General features: G+C 40.1%; 1 protein-coding gene across 1 annotated transcript in view; it reads right to left on the bottom strand.

Moving 5' to 3' along the window:
* The window catches only part of cacna2d1a (calcium channel, voltage-dependent, alpha 2/delta subunit 1a), an 88,467-nt gene that overhangs the window by 56,684 nt on the left and 13,422 nt on the right, over window positions 1-18,361 (bottom strand). The window contains exons 6-9 of the mRNA XM_062066739.1: window positions 6,172-6,303; window positions 3,098-3,167; window positions 2,966-3,016; window positions 2,594-2,693 (exon numbers count right to left, since the gene is read on the bottom strand). Coding sequence (XP_061922723.1) covers window positions 2,594-2,693; window positions 2,966-3,016; window positions 3,098-3,167; window positions 6,172-6,303 — 353 coding nt within the window. The remainder of the gene's footprint in view (window positions 1-2,593; window positions 2,694-2,965; window positions 3,017-3,097; window positions 3,168-6,171; window positions 6,304-18,361) is intronic.

Here is an 18,361-nt window from a genome sequence, read left to right on the forward strand (position 1 = left end):
GGAGTTTAACCCGGTGGACGAGAGGGTAGCTTGCTGTTTGTGCTTACACACCACACGGCAGTTCAGAGTACCTGTCCGTTTTAGAGTCCCTAGAGGGAATACTGGAGAGTGCTCCCTTAGGCGATTCCCTTGTTTTACAGGGTGACTCCAATGCTCACATTAGCAACAACAGTGAAACCTGGAGAGGCGTGATTGGGAGGAACAGCCGCTCAGATTTAAAACAGAGTAGTGTTTTGTTATTGGACTTTTGTGCTCGTCACAGATGGTCCAGAACAAACACCAAGTTCAAACATAATGGTGTCCATATGCACTTGGCACCAGGACACCCTCGGCCGTATTTCGATGATCGACTTTGTGGTTATATCATCGGATTTGCAGTCTCATATTTTGGACACTCTGGTCAAGAGAGGGGCTGAGCTTTCAACCGATCACCACCTGGTGGTGAGTCGCCTCTGACAGCGGGGAAGGATGCGAGACAGGCCTGGTAGGCCCAAAAGCATGGTAAGGGTCTGCTGGGAACGTCTCGTAGAGTCTACCGTCAGAGAGAATTTCAAATTCCACCTACGGAAGAACTTTGAAAATGTCACAGGGAAGGTGCTGGATATTGAGTCCGAGTGGACCATGTTCCGTGCCCCTATTGTCGAGGCAGCTGATTGGAGCGGTGTCCGTAAGGTGGTCAGTGCCTGCTGTGGCGGTAATCCCAAAACCTGCTTGTGGACACAAGCAGTGACGGATGCTGTCAAGCTGAAGGAGTCCTATTGGTCCTTCTGGTGGGCTGTCCTATTTCTGGGGCTGGGGTCCCCGTTAAAAAGCTCCTTGGTGGCAGGACCCCGGGGATAGATGAGATCAGCCCTGAGTTCATTAAGGTTTTGGATGCTGTGGGGCTGTCTTAGTTGACAAGACTTGTGCATTGTGTGGGCATCCGTTGCGCTGCCTTTGGATTGGCAAACTGGGGTGGTGGTTCCTCTATTTAAAAAGGGGAACCAGAGTGTATGTTCTAACTATCGCAGAATCACACTCTTCAGCCTTCCCTGTAAGGTCTACTTAGGTGTACTGGAGAGGGGGCTACGCCGGATATTTGAACCTTGGTTCCAGAAGAAGCTGTGTGGCTTTCTTCCTGGTCGTGGAACTGTGGACCAGCTCTATACTCGCGGCAGGATCCTTGAAAGTACATGGGAGTTTGCTTAACCCGCCGACATGTCTTGTGGACTTGAAGAAGGCATTCGACGTATCCCTCTGGAAGTCCTGTGGAGAGTGCTAAGAGAGTATGGTGTATCGAACCGCCTGATTGTGGCGGTCCGCTCCCTGTATGATCAGTGTCAAAGCTTGGTCCGCATTGCCGGCAGTAAGTCGGACCCGTTGTTGGGGAGGTGTTTAGGGCACATCCAACCGGCAGGAAGCCACTGGGAAGACCTAGGACACGGAGAGGCTACGTCTCGCAGCTGGCCTGGGAACGCCTCTGAATCCCCCGGAAAAAGCCAGACAAAGTAGCTGGGGAGAGGGAAGATTGGGCTTCTCTGCTTAGGCTGCTGCCTCTGCCACCTGACCTCGGATAAGCGGAAGATGGATGGATGGATATTGTTGACGGCTCAAATTCAGTCTCAAGACTCCGAGTAAAAGATGACTTATCTTTTTCAGACTAACATGGTCTCCTATTAGGTTCAGTATGATCATACTGTACATAAATGTTAAGTTGTGTCTTATTTTGTGTGCATTTGAACGGCAGTGGGAAAAGACTAGTTTGCATGTGTGGGAGTAAAATATGCAATATATAGTTTTACTTGCTACTCAAACACATCAAAGTGCTCTTCCGTTATGAAGCTGAAAAGCGCTTGCATCAATTGTCAACTAATTGCATTACCTTCAAAAGCTCTTAGCTAATTTGAAAGCGCCACAAAAACAAAACAAAAAAGGTGGCGCTCCATCAAGGCAGTGAAAGAAAATCAAATCACTGCTCGCTTTGAATAGCAAATAAAAATGTCATTTATTTGGATTTGGTGGGGGGGGGTGTATATTTATAGATTAATCGACCAATCCCGTGCCAAGCATACACAATATTTTAAACATGGCTGAAAGCCTTTCAGATCACATTTTCCTAAACACGATTGCCAGGAAACAGCAAGCGCGTGGCACTTTAAAGTGATGAATATTCCCCTTGTCAGTGAACGCATCAGCGGCTGACTTGAGTCGTGGCCGGTTTCTGTAACATTACACGCCACGTGCAGCCTTCAACTGTGCAAGCGTTCATTGGTCCAACTTGTGCGGCGTTTTGCACAGGCGTCGTCATGCGTGCGGCCCATGAAGACGCTCGATAACAAGCACTTTTCATGTTGTGTAAACAACGATATTAACACACACACACACACAGAGAGAAAAGGTCACATTTTGCAAGTAGTGACTCTCAAATGGCAAATTGACAAGAAAGACAGCAGAAATGTAAATAAAGGGAGGCAATTAAGAATGGTTAATACAGCTCAGCACTGATCCCGAGTGGCTGTGCACAACATCAAGGCAATCTGATTGGATGTGAAGTACAACAATTCCATACCACAATGCTATATTCATGTTACATGTTGGCTGCATGGACACTCACATAGACGACGTTGACGTAGTCGTCGTCGGACAGCGTCTCAAGCATCTTGCTGACAGACGTTCGGATCAGCTTGAGGGTCAAACCCGACACGCTGCCGCTCCTGCAAGTTGTACGTCACATGACATCCATTAATATTTACATTTCGGAGTCTGTTGATTTGTATGTAATATAATTGAATACAGTTATTTTGTTGCATTTAACTATTTTCGGGGGTGGGGGGGAATGGCCGTGGCGGCCCCGCGTGCTCGTCAGCGTCACACGGCCACTGAGGCGGCAGACAAGAGAGCGCGGCGCCCACGGGCAGGTCAAAGGTCAAAGGCTGTGCAATATTCCGGCTGACTGTACGAGTCGAATCATAAGGTGGTCACTCACGCGTCCACCAGGATCAGCATGTCCTTGGGTGAGGCCGCCCCCTGGATGTACCTGGTGAGTAACAATGTGTATTTGAGAAAGGGAAACACTTTATGCTAGTACATGGATATGATGTGTGGAGTTTACACGCACCATGGCCGTCTGCGTACATCGTAGAGGTCAATCTTATTGGCTGATTTGCTCGAGTCGATCCAGGGGGATGCTGGGATTACAAAACAAAATCAAAACATTTATTTTCCAGCATAGCTTTGAGGCACTGGAATGTCACTGTTAGTGTGAGTGCTGATTCTTATCAACACTTGATGCCATTTAAACGATGAAACAAATGTATGAATAAAACTAACGGTTACATTAGACCATTTATTTGTAATTATAAAAAAATGTTTGACTGATTATTTAAAAAACTATATTATATTTTTTTAAATGAAATGTGTTTTTCGAAATATTATGCCTTTGCAGCTGTGAAATATAATTCCCTTTGAAATATAAATGTAAAACAAAAAATAATATATTAAATATTAATTCACATAAATTAATCAATATAAAATGTTTCATATTTGCTCAAATGTTGCTATTGAAATACCCTTTTTTGTTTGTACAGTATTTTCTTATGTTAATTGACTAGCCAGTTGTAAAACTGAATTTTCCACTTAAAAATTCACATTAAATTATATAAAAATATGAAAAAAAGGAAAAAACGAATGAAAAAATCTAGTATTAATTATCCATAATTTTCTATGATAGTAAAATAATAAAATTGTACTTCATATGGAAAATGTGTTTTTGCACTTGGACAATGAGGGCTAGTTTTATTTTTACCATACATTAAAACATAAGCATGAATATAATGATCACAAGACCCTTTTTGTATTGCAGCACATTTGTTTTTAATCTTTTTTTTTGTGTGCCTCTGACTAATAAAAAAAAAAAATCTAATTATTGTAATTTTTTAAGGATTATAACTGGACAGGTGTAAAATTGAAATTGATAATATTTTGGAAAAGTAAAAATACTCATACATTTTAATATTAAATCTGAATACATTGCAATGTAATATTTTGGCTCATACAGTATTTTGTAACTGAATTTCACTTTGTGATTTTTTTTGTATTATCTTATTTAATTTGATTAGGCAGCTGTAAAACTGACGTTACCCTCAAAAATACATTAAATCGAAATATTAATAAAATGGGGGAAATTAATACACTATAATCATAATAATGGATTAGATTTATATAGCGCTTTTCTAGACACTCAAAGCGCTTCACAGAGAAGTGAGAAGCCATCATTCATTCACACCTGCTGGTGGTAAGCTACTTTCATAGCCACAGCTGCCCTGGGGTAGACTGACGGAAGCGTGGCTGCCAGTTTGCGCCTACGGCCCCTGCGACCACCACCTATCATTCATCATTCATTCACCAGAGTGAGCGGCACCGGGAGCAAGGGTGAAGTGTCCTGCCCAAGGACACAACGGCAGCGATTAGGATGTCAAGAGGCGGGGAGCGAACCGGCAACCCTCAGGTTTCTCGCACGGCCGCTCTACCCACCACGCCATGCCGCCCCCTATGAACTTATATAAAGTATCTACGCTAAAATACCAATTGGAGCATTTAAGTAATCGACCTCACATTGTCATTCTGACATCAAAGTGAAATTGTCTTTGCACTTGAGTCCATTTTATGAGAAATGATGAAATTGCATTTAAAAAGAAAAATACATGAATGGTGATCACAAGACCCATTTTACAGTACAGTATTTATTTCAAATTATTTTGTCTCTCTGACTATAAGAAACACTCTGTAATTTTTTTCAAGTAACACATTTAATTAGTTAAAGGAGAACTGCACTTAAAAAAAATGTTGCCTATTATTCACAATCATTATGAAAGACAACAACGGATGTGTGTTTTTTTTGTGTTTTTTTAATGCGGACTATCTCAAAATAAACTTAAATATTTGCTTACAGCTAAGCCACTATTCTGCCCATAAAAAACAAAAACAAAAACATCCAACAAAGCGCCTACAATACTCTATTTACATTTGGCGACTTGAATATTAACCAAGTATTAGTGATATTGTTATTATAAGCGCTAATGAAGACAAACTATTTATAGCGGCTCCATGATCACTAGCGTGTGTGCCTATGTTGCCTCTCACCTGGATAGTAGAAAGACAAGGATGTAATCAGACATGCTGCTACACTTTGACAGCCAGTTTAGACGTGGTAATGGCGAGAACACAAAAAGACGCTTGTTTCTACGCCCCTTTTCTTTGCGAGGATTATAAGTCATTTTTCATCTAAACGGGACTATAACAAGATTTTATCAGTTGGCATCCTAATGACAGCAGAGCTTGTACAGTAAGTGATTTGTTATCATGAAGTCTGCAGTGAGTAATAGTCAGTGACGTAGTGGGGAAAAAAAGCAAATGTGATGCGTTTTGGAGATTAATGTGCGGCGTATGCTTAAAATGATCAAAATACGTAAATATTAAATGTTATTATAAATGTGCCTGTTACTACATTACATATATACTTACATCATGCATATAAAACTTAATGGAGGTGCTTGGATGTTTTTAAGGGCTTTTATAGGCTCCATCGTAAGCAGATTTTGATTGCAAGATTGTGAAGGATAGGCAAAGTTCCAAAAAAAGAGCAGTTCCCCTTTACGTACTGTGACTGGGGAAAGTGTAACATTTAATTCCCCTTTAATGTTTTTAAATGTTTAAAAAAAAGCAATAATATTTTTATAATTGGATGTTAATCTGAGAATAAACATTGGGATAATTCAGTGGGATAATTTAGTTCAAATGGTACAGAATTCCCCTTTTTAATTTTTTAAAGAGTATCGTAATTTAAATTAAGAATGAGAAAAACGTTAAATTAAATCAGATAAAAATTTGTTATTGACTAAAATAAACTATGTTTGACAAAATAGCAAACGGAAATAATTAGTGAGCATATATTTTGTTGATGAAATCTCCTTTCCACTTGGACACTGCAGGCCATTTTTACTAGGAGAAATGAACCATCATGATTTTACTCACCGGAGGTGTCGGGAAATGACTAACAAGTGCGAGGCAGAGGCGTTTGCTTGTCCCCTAACATGATGACACACCAACCACACCATCTTTAAGCAGTGACTGGACCCCTTCCAGAACTTGCCGCGGTCCAGGTCGAGAAGGGGCCGGATGACGACGGCTCACCTGGGAAGTAGCGAGCCAGCCCCGTGGCGGAACCAAACACCTGCCACAGGAGAGACGGGTCTTCCTCCTTGTTTTTACGGAAGACGTCCTCTAGGGCCTCGGTCCAGTTGAGCTCGTTGAGGATGATGGTGGCTGTAACACAAATAACGTTGATACAGTTAAGCGTGTCCCGGTTGTCGCACTCACAATTTGTACACCCTCTCCTGACACTAGGACCCTCGTTCGTAGCCTGAGCGGTCTCCTCAGAGTGGTAGAGGCGGTTATTACAGAAAAGCAAGTCATGACACTAATTAGGTGGCGGCGAGTGAAGTGGCGAGCGTCACATCTGCTCGCTGACAACGCCTGTCAGTGCTCTGCCTGTGCAGTAACATGGACACCGCCACAGCCACTACTACTGTACACTCTACAGGACATTTAAAAAGCCTGTCACAAGATCTTAAATCCTATAGACGAGAAGAAAACGTGACTTTGCTCCTGGCTGGGGAAAAGAAAAAGAAAAAAAAAAAAAAAAAAAAAGAGCTGCTGCCCATCAGCTGATTAGAACATGCTGGAAGATATCCAGCTCTTTGAAGGACGCAACTGAAAGCAACTTTATTGGTACATTTGGCAGAAACCGTGTGTGGAACTTCTTGTCCCTTTAAGTGTGCTCAGATGGGTTTGGTGCGGAAGAACAGAATGTCAATCACATGATGGATGCCGAACCAGTCAAAGCAGTGATCTCTGACCTCACAAATGCTCTTAAATATTACCAGAATTCGTCATATAGTCTTTTTGTTTCAGTTACTGTGGGTCACAGGTGTCAAACCCAAGGCCAGGGGGCCAGATGTGGCCCGCAAAAGGCTGGAAATAATGTGCGCCGGTAAAATACTTGCAGGCTAAATTCACTTACTATTATATCAAAAACTGTAGAATAGAATATCGTACAAACATTTACAGGTGTTTCACAAAGTAATATAATAATAATGTACAGCATTTACCTCTTAGAGTAGACTTCTACAGTATCTCCTTCCTGTTGCTTCTCCGTCAAACACACCATCAGCATTTTTTTCCATCCATCCATCCATTTTCTACCGCTTGTCCCATATTTAGATATTTTTCCGTCCTTGGCTGGCGTTATCCACTCATTCTGCTTAATGGTGCAGTATGGTACACTCCAACAGCTTCATGGTTGGTCAGGTTTTAGATTTTTATTTTTTTTTTAATTCAGTAAGTACCATCCACTTCTTCTCAGCACTGTCCTTCATACTCAGTCTTTTTTCCCCATGGTTGGGAAAACAAAGTTGTGTCCATCTGTAGCTATAAACTAATGCTAGTGAGTAAAATGTTATGTTTTTGTTGAATGTGGCATTCGCATTCGAATTTTGACAGAAAAAAATATTGCATATTAGAGGTGAAAATCTTTGGGCACTTCACGATTCAATTCCGATTCTTGGGATGACAATTCCGTTCCGAATCAATTCTCGATTATTCAACACGATTTTCGTAATATATTATTTGGTATATAAATTATAATAAAACCTTTTCAAAACAGGTTACAGTAGCTCCTCTTGGTTGGTGACATGCCACTTATACGCGCAGTGTTGGCCTAAATGTCTTTTTAAAAATTTATTTTTAATCCGGCTTCCCCCCACCTCCAAAAATATGCACCTGGGCCTGGGGATAGGCTGATTGGCAACACTAAATTGGTGGGTATGAATGTTGTCTCTGTATTGGCCCTGCGATGAGGTAGCGACTTGTCCAGGGTGTATACCGCCTTCCGCCCGAATGCAGCTGGGATAGGCTCCAGCCACCCCCACCCCCGCAAACCCGAAAGGGACAAGCGGTTGAAAATGGATGAATGGATTTACACAAATCACAGACTGTTTATACATCTAATCAAAGAAAACAGAGAAACCCAATCCCAGCTTTACAATACTTAGAATAGAAGTTTACCAAAAAATATTTCGTAAAAAAAGATTTTTATTTTTTTTTGTCGATTCTCAAAAGTAGAATCAATTTAGAATTGGAATTAATAAAAATTGTGATTTGGATGTAAATGTCTTTATTCTTTAGCACCTCCACTGTGTAACTTATCAAAAATAAATACATAAATATATCCTTAGTCAAGTTGACTTAAGATTTTAAAGCAAGTTATCCATCAATCTGTTTGTAAAAAATATAACAAACAATTGCCTCTGGAAATGGTGTAACGAGGCTAATACACAGTACAGTCCAAAAGTTTGGACATACCTTCCCATTTCAATGCATTTTCTTTATTTTCAAGACTATTCCTTTGTAGATTGTCACTGAAGGCATCAAAACTATGACACCTTTGAAGTGAAAACCATTTCAGGTGACAACCTCTTCACGCTCATCAAGAGAATGCCAAGAGTGTGCGAAAAAGTAATCAGAGCAAAGGGTGGCTATTTTGAAGAAACTAGAATATTAAAACATGTTTTCAGTTATTTCACCTTTTTTTGTTAAGTACATAACTCCACATATGTTCATTCATAGTTTTGATGCCTTCAGTGACAATCTACAATGTAAATAGTCATGAAAATAAAGAAAATGCATTGAATGAGAAGGTGTGTCCAAACTTTTGGCCTGTACCTTATGTATATTTAACATACATAATCACGGTTGCAAGCGGCGGAGAGTAAAATGCTACAATTAGCATGGTTTGACTCGGGTCCTGTGCTGGGTAATTCAACCAACAGAGCATTTTTGTTCTTCGAGTCGTACCTTGGCCATTTTGTTGTCTAAACTACAGATGCCTGCGCATAGATAAAAAATGGCAAACCCGTTCAATGCAGTTTGGGTACATTTATACCATAACAGCAATGTGCCTCACTAAAAACAAGTTTGACACCTCTGCTGTGGGTGTTGCATCGTTTGTAGACATTTTGAGCTAAATGATAATGTTAATGGGAGAAAAAGGTATAGAAATGTTCAAAAGTAAATGCTAGCATTAGCAACTGGCAAAGAGATGCTTTGAGCTAGATGCTAACAAAAGCAAATTGTCCAGAGTTGCTTGGAACTAAATGCTACATTTAATTACAGTAAGAGTCTAAAGCTAACAATAGTGTCAATTGAGTGTTGCCATTTGTTACTTTGAGGAAGCTTTGCGCTAAATTAGAAAAAAAGAGAGTAAAATGCTACAATTAGCATGGTTTGACTCGGGTCCTGTGCTGGGTAATTCAACCAACAGAGCATTTTTGTTCTTCGAGTCGTACCTTGGCCATTTTGTTTTCTAAACTACAGATGCCTGCGCATAGATAAAAAATGGCAAACCCGTTCAATGCAGTTTGGGTACATTTATACCATATATGAATGATTCATTGACAGTGTTCTTAATTTGTGACCTCACCAATTGTGCACATTCAAAACCGACCATTTAGAGGGGGTAGGAAGAGAGGCGAGATTGTTTTATAAATACCTCCGCCATGCCTCCACGCTTTAAATTTCAAATTTTCCGAACTTACGCAGAACCAAAATGCCCAACAGCAGGTACCAATAGCTAAGAAAATTTGGCTTTGCATGATAGGGCCCATTTAAGTGTTGAAATGTGTTACTTCACATGGAAAAACCTTGAGCTACAAATGATAACGTTAGCGGGGTAACACACACAAATTGTTGGCGCTAAATGCTAACATTAGCTGGAAGAAAAGCACATCGTTACTTGGAGCTAAATGCTATAATTAGCTTGATAAAAATGAGTGTGCAAATGTGTTTTTTCATTTGAAGAAACTTGTGCTATAAATGATAACGTTAGCTGGTCAAAGGCACATATACAATTACCATGAATTCATTACCATGAATTGATTTACGTGGACCAAACTTATTCGGGTGTTACCATTTAGTGGTCAATTGTACGGAATATGTACTGTGCAATCTACCGTATTTTTCGGAGTATAAGTCGCTCCGGAATATAAGTCGCACCGGCGGAAAATGCGTAATAAAGAAGGAAAAAAACATATATAAGTCGCACTGGAGTATAAGTCGCATTTTTTGGGGAAATTTATTTCATAAAACCCAACACCAAGACTAGACATTTGAAAGGCAATTTAAAATAAATAAAGAATAGTGAACAACAGGCTGAATAAGTGTACGTTATATGACGCATAAATAACCAACTGAGAATGTGCCTGGTATGTTAACGTAACATATTATGGTAAGAGTCATTCAAATAACTATAACATATAGAACATGCTATACGTTTACCAAACAATCTGTCACTCCTAATCGCTAAATCCCATGAAATCTTATACGTCTAGTCTCTTACATGAATGAGCTAAATAATATTATTTGATATTTTACGGTAATGTGTTAATAATTTCACACATAAGTCGCTCCTGAGTATAAGTCGCACCCAAACTATGAAAAAAACTGCGACTTATAGTCCGAAAAATACAGTACTAATAAAAGTTTCAATCAATCAATCACAAATGGAGCTAAATGCTAAAATTAGCGGGCTAAAACGCATCAGCAGATGGCTAAAGCTTATTGCTAACATGTATTGTTTCTGAATTCTGCGTAAAATCCCTTTGCACTTTGAGGACTATTTAGGAACTGTGACCTCTGACCTTACAAACACTCAACAAATTTCCCACAGATTCACTCCAGAATCTTCCAAAGTCTCCCCGTAGGCGTGGAAACTGACTTCCCATAGGTGTCAGGTGTCTTCACACGTCCGTCCTCAAAGTGTGCTCAGCAATGCAGTCACCAATGAATCAGGACACAGATCAAGAAAAAAACATGGAGGGAAAAAAAATCTATTTCTACGCCGTGAGGTCGGCCGCGGGGAGGCAGCACACACACGCGCGGTGTGGCAGTATCGCGGCGCGTCACCGTGTGCGAGCATCTCGTCCTGACAGGTGCCACACAGCGTCCACGCGAGCGGCCATCACACGAACCTCGCATCGGCCGCCTGGAGGGCCGTCGGCCTAACAAGCGGGAGGACGGAGGACGGAGGACAGGATCAGTGCACACGTTCACACTCTGAACAGGGACATGGAAGCCAATCAGCAGGACTAATGTGGGCGAAGATGGGACGTTATTGGTGGTGGTGGGTCAGAGGGGGGTGATGTGTTTTAATAGGCTTAGCATTGATGGAAGACGGCAGCATGATGAAGAGCTAGAAAAGTGCGGGATAGGGCGGGGGAGAAAAAGCCACAAGGACGCCAGCCTGGTCTAGACAAAGTCCTCGTAAATCCAGTTAGCGGACGTCTTGACAGCCACACTTGTTGCCATGGAAACACAGGCTCGTCTGAGTGCTATCAATATCTCCCCAGAGAGATTGCTCAGGATGGAAGGAAGAAGAGCACCCAACTACACCCGAAGACCACCCAGCGATAACTCCATGATGCTGGCAGCTAAATGCTAACACTAGCAAAGAAAACACAAAACAATTGGAGCTAAATGCTAATATTATCAGAGACAAAGCAAAGAACAAAATGTTAACACGTGTTGAAAGTGTTTTGTTTGTTTAAACTACCAGTAGAGTGGAAAAAACAAGTTAACTTTATATGCTTAATTGCTCAATTGTATTTACAACCCGCAAAGTATGTGAAAACAATGTCTAAACATCACAGAATGCCACAAATTCAGTTGGCCATTTTGAATATTCCGCTCCGAATATCTTTGACAATTTCCGTAGATTCCATGTCACTGTAGTAACGCTTCTGACCATATTATCAGATCAGTCATATTGGAAATACGTATGCAAAAATTGGAAAGAAATATGCTGTTTAGCGTTCACAATCCTTATGTGAGACAAGAACACACATTGTTGGCTTTTTATGCATTCAAAATCGTAAATAAATAAACAATCAAATGTCCGCCATTGCGCCCATTATACCCTTTAAAAAAACGTCCAGAAAACGCCAACAATACTCCATTTTCATGTTGTGACCTCTCCTCCGCCATGACCTTATTTCCAATAAACAAATCAAATCACAGCACAGCAGACCTTAAAATGTAGTCAGACATGGAACAAAATCCTCGACAAAGGTGGCAAACTGTATGCTGTTGCACTGGACATTAAGGGTGCATTCGACCAGGTTTTGCACAATGGCCTTTGTACTAAGCTCACCTCAAAGGGCGTAATTGGAAGACTGCATGTCTGGCTATAGAACTACCTTCAAGGAAGAACCATCAAGGTTGTGCTTTCTGGTCAATCTTCATTTCCACTTCCCATCAACGCATCTGTACTGCAGGGATCAGTTCTCAGCCCATTACTATTCTCCATCTTCATAGATGATGTTGTGGAACAGTGTGAGAACTCCATATTCCTGTATGCGGATGACTCCACCATCTTCACACTTCAACAACATTAAATGGACTAGACATAGCTGCATTGCTCAACAAAGACCTGGAGAACATTCGAAAGTGGGCTGACACCTCTAAGGTCACTTTCGAGCCCAACAAGTGCAAGGCTATAATCCTGTCCAGGAAGAGGAATCCATCCTTCCCAGATCTCTTCTTTGGGGCCACTAAAATCGGGCTTTGTGAGGAGATAGAGGTTCTGGATATTTGTATCGACTTCAAACTAACATGGACCAGCCACCTGTCCAACATCTGCAAACGTGCTGGTCAACGTCTCGGAGCGCCACATAAGCTGTCCAACAAGCTTGACGCTAAAGGCACAGCCAACATATCTGCAAGAGCCAGGTCAGGAGCATTATGGAGAACTCTTACCTAGCCTGGATGAATGCCGCTCAGACCACTCGGGCAGCTCGACATTATCTTAAAAAAGGCTCTTATAATCATTGGCGTGGATGAGGACTTTGCCCTAAAGCAGTTCGCCAACAGCGAGCTGTGTCATCGACGAGCAGTTGCAGCAACAACTGCAGTTTATAAAATGCACACCCCCAGCTGTCCTGCGGATCTTAAAGCACTGCTACCCCCGGCCCACATCGCAGGTCGTATCACCCGGAGGGTACTACCAAGCCATGACTTGGAAATCCCAAAGTCAAACACAAAATGCCTCGACAGGAACTTTCTCTACTCTGCTATTACAATATGGAACAGCCTTCCCCCTGTGGTTGTTGGAGACATTACATCAGTGGTTCTTAACCTTGTTGGAGGTACCGAACCCCACCAGTTTCATATGCGCATTCACCGAACCCTTCTTTAGTGAAAAAAAAAATGTTGTTTTTTTTCAAATTCAAGACAAAGTTATATGTTTTTGGTAACACTTTAGTCTGGGGGACATATTCTAAGTAACAAACACTTAATTTAGAGTTATTTGGACACTAGGGGAACATATGCTAAGTAATAAAGACTTAATTTAGAGTGATTTGGTTAGGGTTAAGGTTAGAGGGTTAGGGCCAGGGTTAGAGGGTTAGGGTTAGAATAAGGCCATGCCGAATAAGGCATTAATAAGTACTTAATAATGACTAGTTAAGAGCCAATATGATACTAATTTGCATGTTAATAAGCAACTAATTAATGGTGAATATGTTCCCCATACTAAAGTGTTAACATGTTTTATTACTGGTGCACAAAATGAACCGTGCATGAACATCACCTTGTTCAAAGAACAATACCAACACAGTGCATAAACTCACAACAAATTACACACCTGCAAATCAGTGTGACTTCAGCTGTTGCCGTATCCGTAATACGCCGATAAGGAGAAGTTTGTATTTACACGATGAGTCGGGTGTGTTTTGACCTTCGCCGAACCCCTGAGGCTGACTCAACGAACCCCTAGGGTTCGATCGAACCCAGGTTAAGAACCACTGCATTACATCAAGCAGTTTTCATGCCTTTAAGAAGAACAAACACCTCCTCCGTTTGTGACTGTAATCCCTTATAGCAGTGGTCCCCAACCTTTTTGTAGCTGCGGACCGGTCAACACTTGAAAATTTGTCCCACGGACGGGGGGGGGGGGGGGGGGGGGGGCGAAATTTAAAAAAAAAAAATTTTTTCATAAAGAAATACAATCATGTGTGCTTACGGGCTGTATCCCTGCAGACTGTATTGATCTATATTGATATATAATGTATAAAATGTGTGTTTCTATGTTGATTTAATAAAAAAATTTAAAAAAATTAAAAATTTTCTTTTTTTTTTTCTGGTACCAATCGGTCCGCGGCCCGGTACCAATCGGTCTTATAGCACAAGGACTTTTAATCATCAAACATTTTGTTTATATATACCTCTGAGTAGATGCAGATCAGTGATAGGTTCTTTGAATGCATTGTCTTAAAACTGAATCTGCAAAAGCGTGATAAAAAAAATGCATACATATATACTCCTGTACATACTGTACAGTATACATGTTCAAACTAAAGATGGCTACGCTATATGCTACCATTAAAAATAGAGATGGTGGAAGCAAGATTATTTAAGCTAAATGTTAAAATTAGGGTGCTCAGTGTTTTAAGCGGTAACATTTGTTCCTCACGACAATGCTGATAGTGACGTTGAAAGTAGAGGTGCTTTGAACTAAATGCTAGTATTAATGAGTGAATACAAACAGACATGTTTGAAGCCATATGTTAACATTAGTAGAGAACTACCGCTGGGTTGCTAGGTTGCATTCAGTCTTTTCACTAGCTTGAGGTAAACGTGAGACATGAGCAAGGTCACGGTGTTAATTTAAGCTGTAAAATCTGTTGTTGTAACATTTAAACTGAATCAAATGGCATTTTTTTGGCAAAACACGGTTGTTTGAAATAGTGATGTGCTGATCGTTACTGAAGTACCGCCAATACCAGATATTCATGCCCCAATATTAGTTCTCACGTATAAATGTTGATACTTTTGATACTTAAGTCATTTGAGATATTAATAACAAGAACAGAGTTAAGTAACTAAATCATTGCGATCTTGTCTAAATGAAACGAGATTGGTGGGAACTACTTTTTATTCTGCCAAGATAAGTACTGTAACGCACAAGCGTAGCAGCATGATCTGCTCTGCTCAGTCATTCAGTCTGTTGAAACTATGGTGGAATGTAAACAAAGCTATTACAGCTCTGCAAACAGTCAAGCGGCTGTGTGACATGTCGAAAAGCAATAATCATCACTAAGACATTCACATATTACTTAATAGATGTAAAGATGACATACTGCATTAATACTCTATGTATGTATGTACTGTATATTATATATGTTTATATGCATTCTGTATATGTATATATATATATATATATATATATATATATATACACACACACACACACACACACATTTGTATATACATACATACATACATACGTAAGTATACATACATGCGTATATAAGTATAAATACATACACACACACAGTAGGGATATCGATAAATGGTAATAATGATAAATTCCTGACTGTTACTATTACTGTATTAAATTAAAATTATCAAAAAACCCTGATTGATAACCACACTGATAAAATTATGGACTGACTAGCGTTAGCTTGCTAGCTCGCTTAAATGCTACCATGAAAATAAGAGACATTAACGTCATTCCACACTAAGAAAAGTCATACACCAATCCAGACTTGTATAAAAACATTACTGTCTTAACTACTAAGATACAGTATTCACATCAAACATAAAGGCTGGGCTGTCTTTGCACAAAGTGATCAATATATGCTCCACAGCGTTGCGTTGAAACAGACGGTGACTTCAACAGGAAGGGAGCTCGCGTGACATCACATAAACCGAAGTAAAACAAAGTGATCGCCCAATTTGCATTCATCAAAAAGCATTCTGAAACGTTTACAAATTGAAATGGAAAAATATAAACATATTTAAATACGCAAATTAAAATTGCGTGGCTCTGATGAAAGCCAGAACAATATTTATTGTTTCCTCTGCCAAAAAAGTATATTGTGTGTCTATTTATTTCAGTTTAAAACAAACAAACACTTGTTCAAAAGGTTTTTGTGTTTGTATAAGTACATTTTAAAACACATTCAATAATACCGCAATAATAATGAAAAACCGTGATATTTTGGTCACAATAACCTTAATATAAAATGTTTATATTGTTAAATCCCTAATATACAGTATATGACACTACACTAATCTCACATAGGCAAATGGGCAAAAAAGTCTAGATTTATTCAGGTGTTTCCAAAATAATTGATTATCTAGGTGTCATTAAATTATACATGGCAATTGCAATAAAACAGCCATAGTAGAGATGGCCGATAAATGCTTTAAAATGTAATATCGGAAGTTATCGGTATGGGTTTTTTATTTTTTATTTTTTTATTAAATCAACATAACAAACACAAGATACACTTACAATTAGTGCACCAACCCAAAAAACCTCCCTCCCCCATTTACACTCATTCACACTCATTCACACAAAAGGGTTGTTTCTTTCTGTTATTATTATTCTGGTTCCTACATTATATATCAATATATATCAATACAGTCTGCAAGGGATACAGTCCGTAAGCACACATGATTGTGCGTGCTGCAGGTCCACTAATAATACTAACCTTTAACAGTTAATTTGACTAATTTTCATTAATTTCTAGTTTCTATGTAACTGTTTTTATATTGTTTTACTTTCTTTTTTGTTCAAGAAAATGTTTTAAATTTATTTATCTTATTTTATTATTATTTTTTAAAAAGGACCTTATCTTCACCATACCTGGTTGTCCAATTTAGGCATAATAATGTGTTAATTCCATGACTGTATATATCGGTATCGGTTGATATCGGTATCGGTAATTAAGAGTTGGACAATATCGGAATATCGGATATCGGCAAAAAGCCATTATCGGACATCCCTAAGCCATAGTAAATCTTCTTTTTTTTTTTTTTTAAATTTAAAAACATTACTGGCAATTCAAATGAGTGACTTAGTATTGGAAAAACAGCAAGTGCATGTATCCTTTATTGTAGGCTCTTTGGAGACACTACATTCAGAGTTAAATATAAATAAGATAGCACCGCAGAATAATGGCATCATTTTGTATCGCTCTGTGATTTTACATCGATTGAAGATGATTCCCCAGAAGCAGCAACACTTTAAATTTAAGTACGGTGTTAGCTTTCACTGTTATGCTGATGACACTCAACTCTACATGCCCCTAAAGCTGACCAACACGCCGGACTGTAGTCAGCTTGAGGCGTGTCTTAATGAAATTAAACAATGGATGTCCGCTAACTTTTTGCAACTCAACGCTAAGAAAACGGAAATGCTGATTATCGGTCCTGCTAGACACCAACATCTATTTAATAATACCACCTTAACATTTGACAACCAAACAATTAAACAAGGAGACTCGGTAAAGAATCTGGGTATTATCTTCGACCCAACTCTCTCGTTTGAGTCACACATTAAGAGTGTTACTAAAACGGCCTTCTTTCATCTCCGTAATATCGCTAAAATTCGTTCCATCTTGTCCACTAGCGACGCTGAGATCATTATTCATGCGTTCGTTACGTCTCGTCTCGATTACTGTAACGTATTATTTTCGGGCCTCCCTATGTCTAGCATTAAAAGATTACAGTTGGTACAAAATGCGGCTGCAAGGCTTTTGACAAAAACAAGAAAGTTTGATCATATTACGCCTATACTGGCTCACTTGCACTGGCTTCCTGTGCACTTAAGATGCGACTTTAAGGTTTTACTACTTACGTATAAAATATTACACGGTTTAGCTCCAGCCTATCTCGCCGATTGTATTGTACCATATGTCCCGACAAGAAATCTGCGTTCAAAGAACTCCGGCTTATTAGTGATTCCCAGAGCCAAAAAAAAGTCTGCGGGCTATAGAGCGTTTTCTATTCGGGCTCCAGTACTCTGGAATGCCCTCCCGGTAACAGTTAGAGATGCTACCTCAGTAGAAGCATTTAAGTCCCATCTTAAAACTCATTTGTATAATCTAGCCTTTAAATAGACCCCCCCTTTTTTAGACCAGTTGATCTGCCGTTTCTTTTCTTCTCTCCTCTTCTCCCCTGTCCCTTGCGAGGGGGAGTTGCATAGGTCCGGTGGCCATGGATGAAGTGCTGGCTGTCCAGAGCCGGGACCCCGGGTGGACCACTAGCCTGTGCATCGGTTGGGGACAACTCTGCGCTGCTGACCCGTCTCCGCTCGGGATGGTTTCCTGTTGGCCCCGCTGTGGACTGGACTCCCGCTGATGTGTTGGATCCACTGTGGACTGGACTTTCACAATGTTATGTCAGACCCACTCGACATCCGTTGCTTTCGGTCTCCCCTAGAGGGGGGGGGTTACCCACATATGCGGTCCTCTCCAAGGTTTCT

The sequence above is a fragment of the Entelurus aequoreus genome, linkage group LG12 (assembly GCF_033978785.1).
Source record: "Entelurus aequoreus isolate RoL-2023_Sb linkage group LG12, RoL_Eaeq_v1.1, whole genome shotgun sequence".
NCBI lineage: Eukaryota > Metazoa > Chordata > Actinopteri > Syngnathiformes > Syngnathidae > Entelurus > Entelurus aequoreus.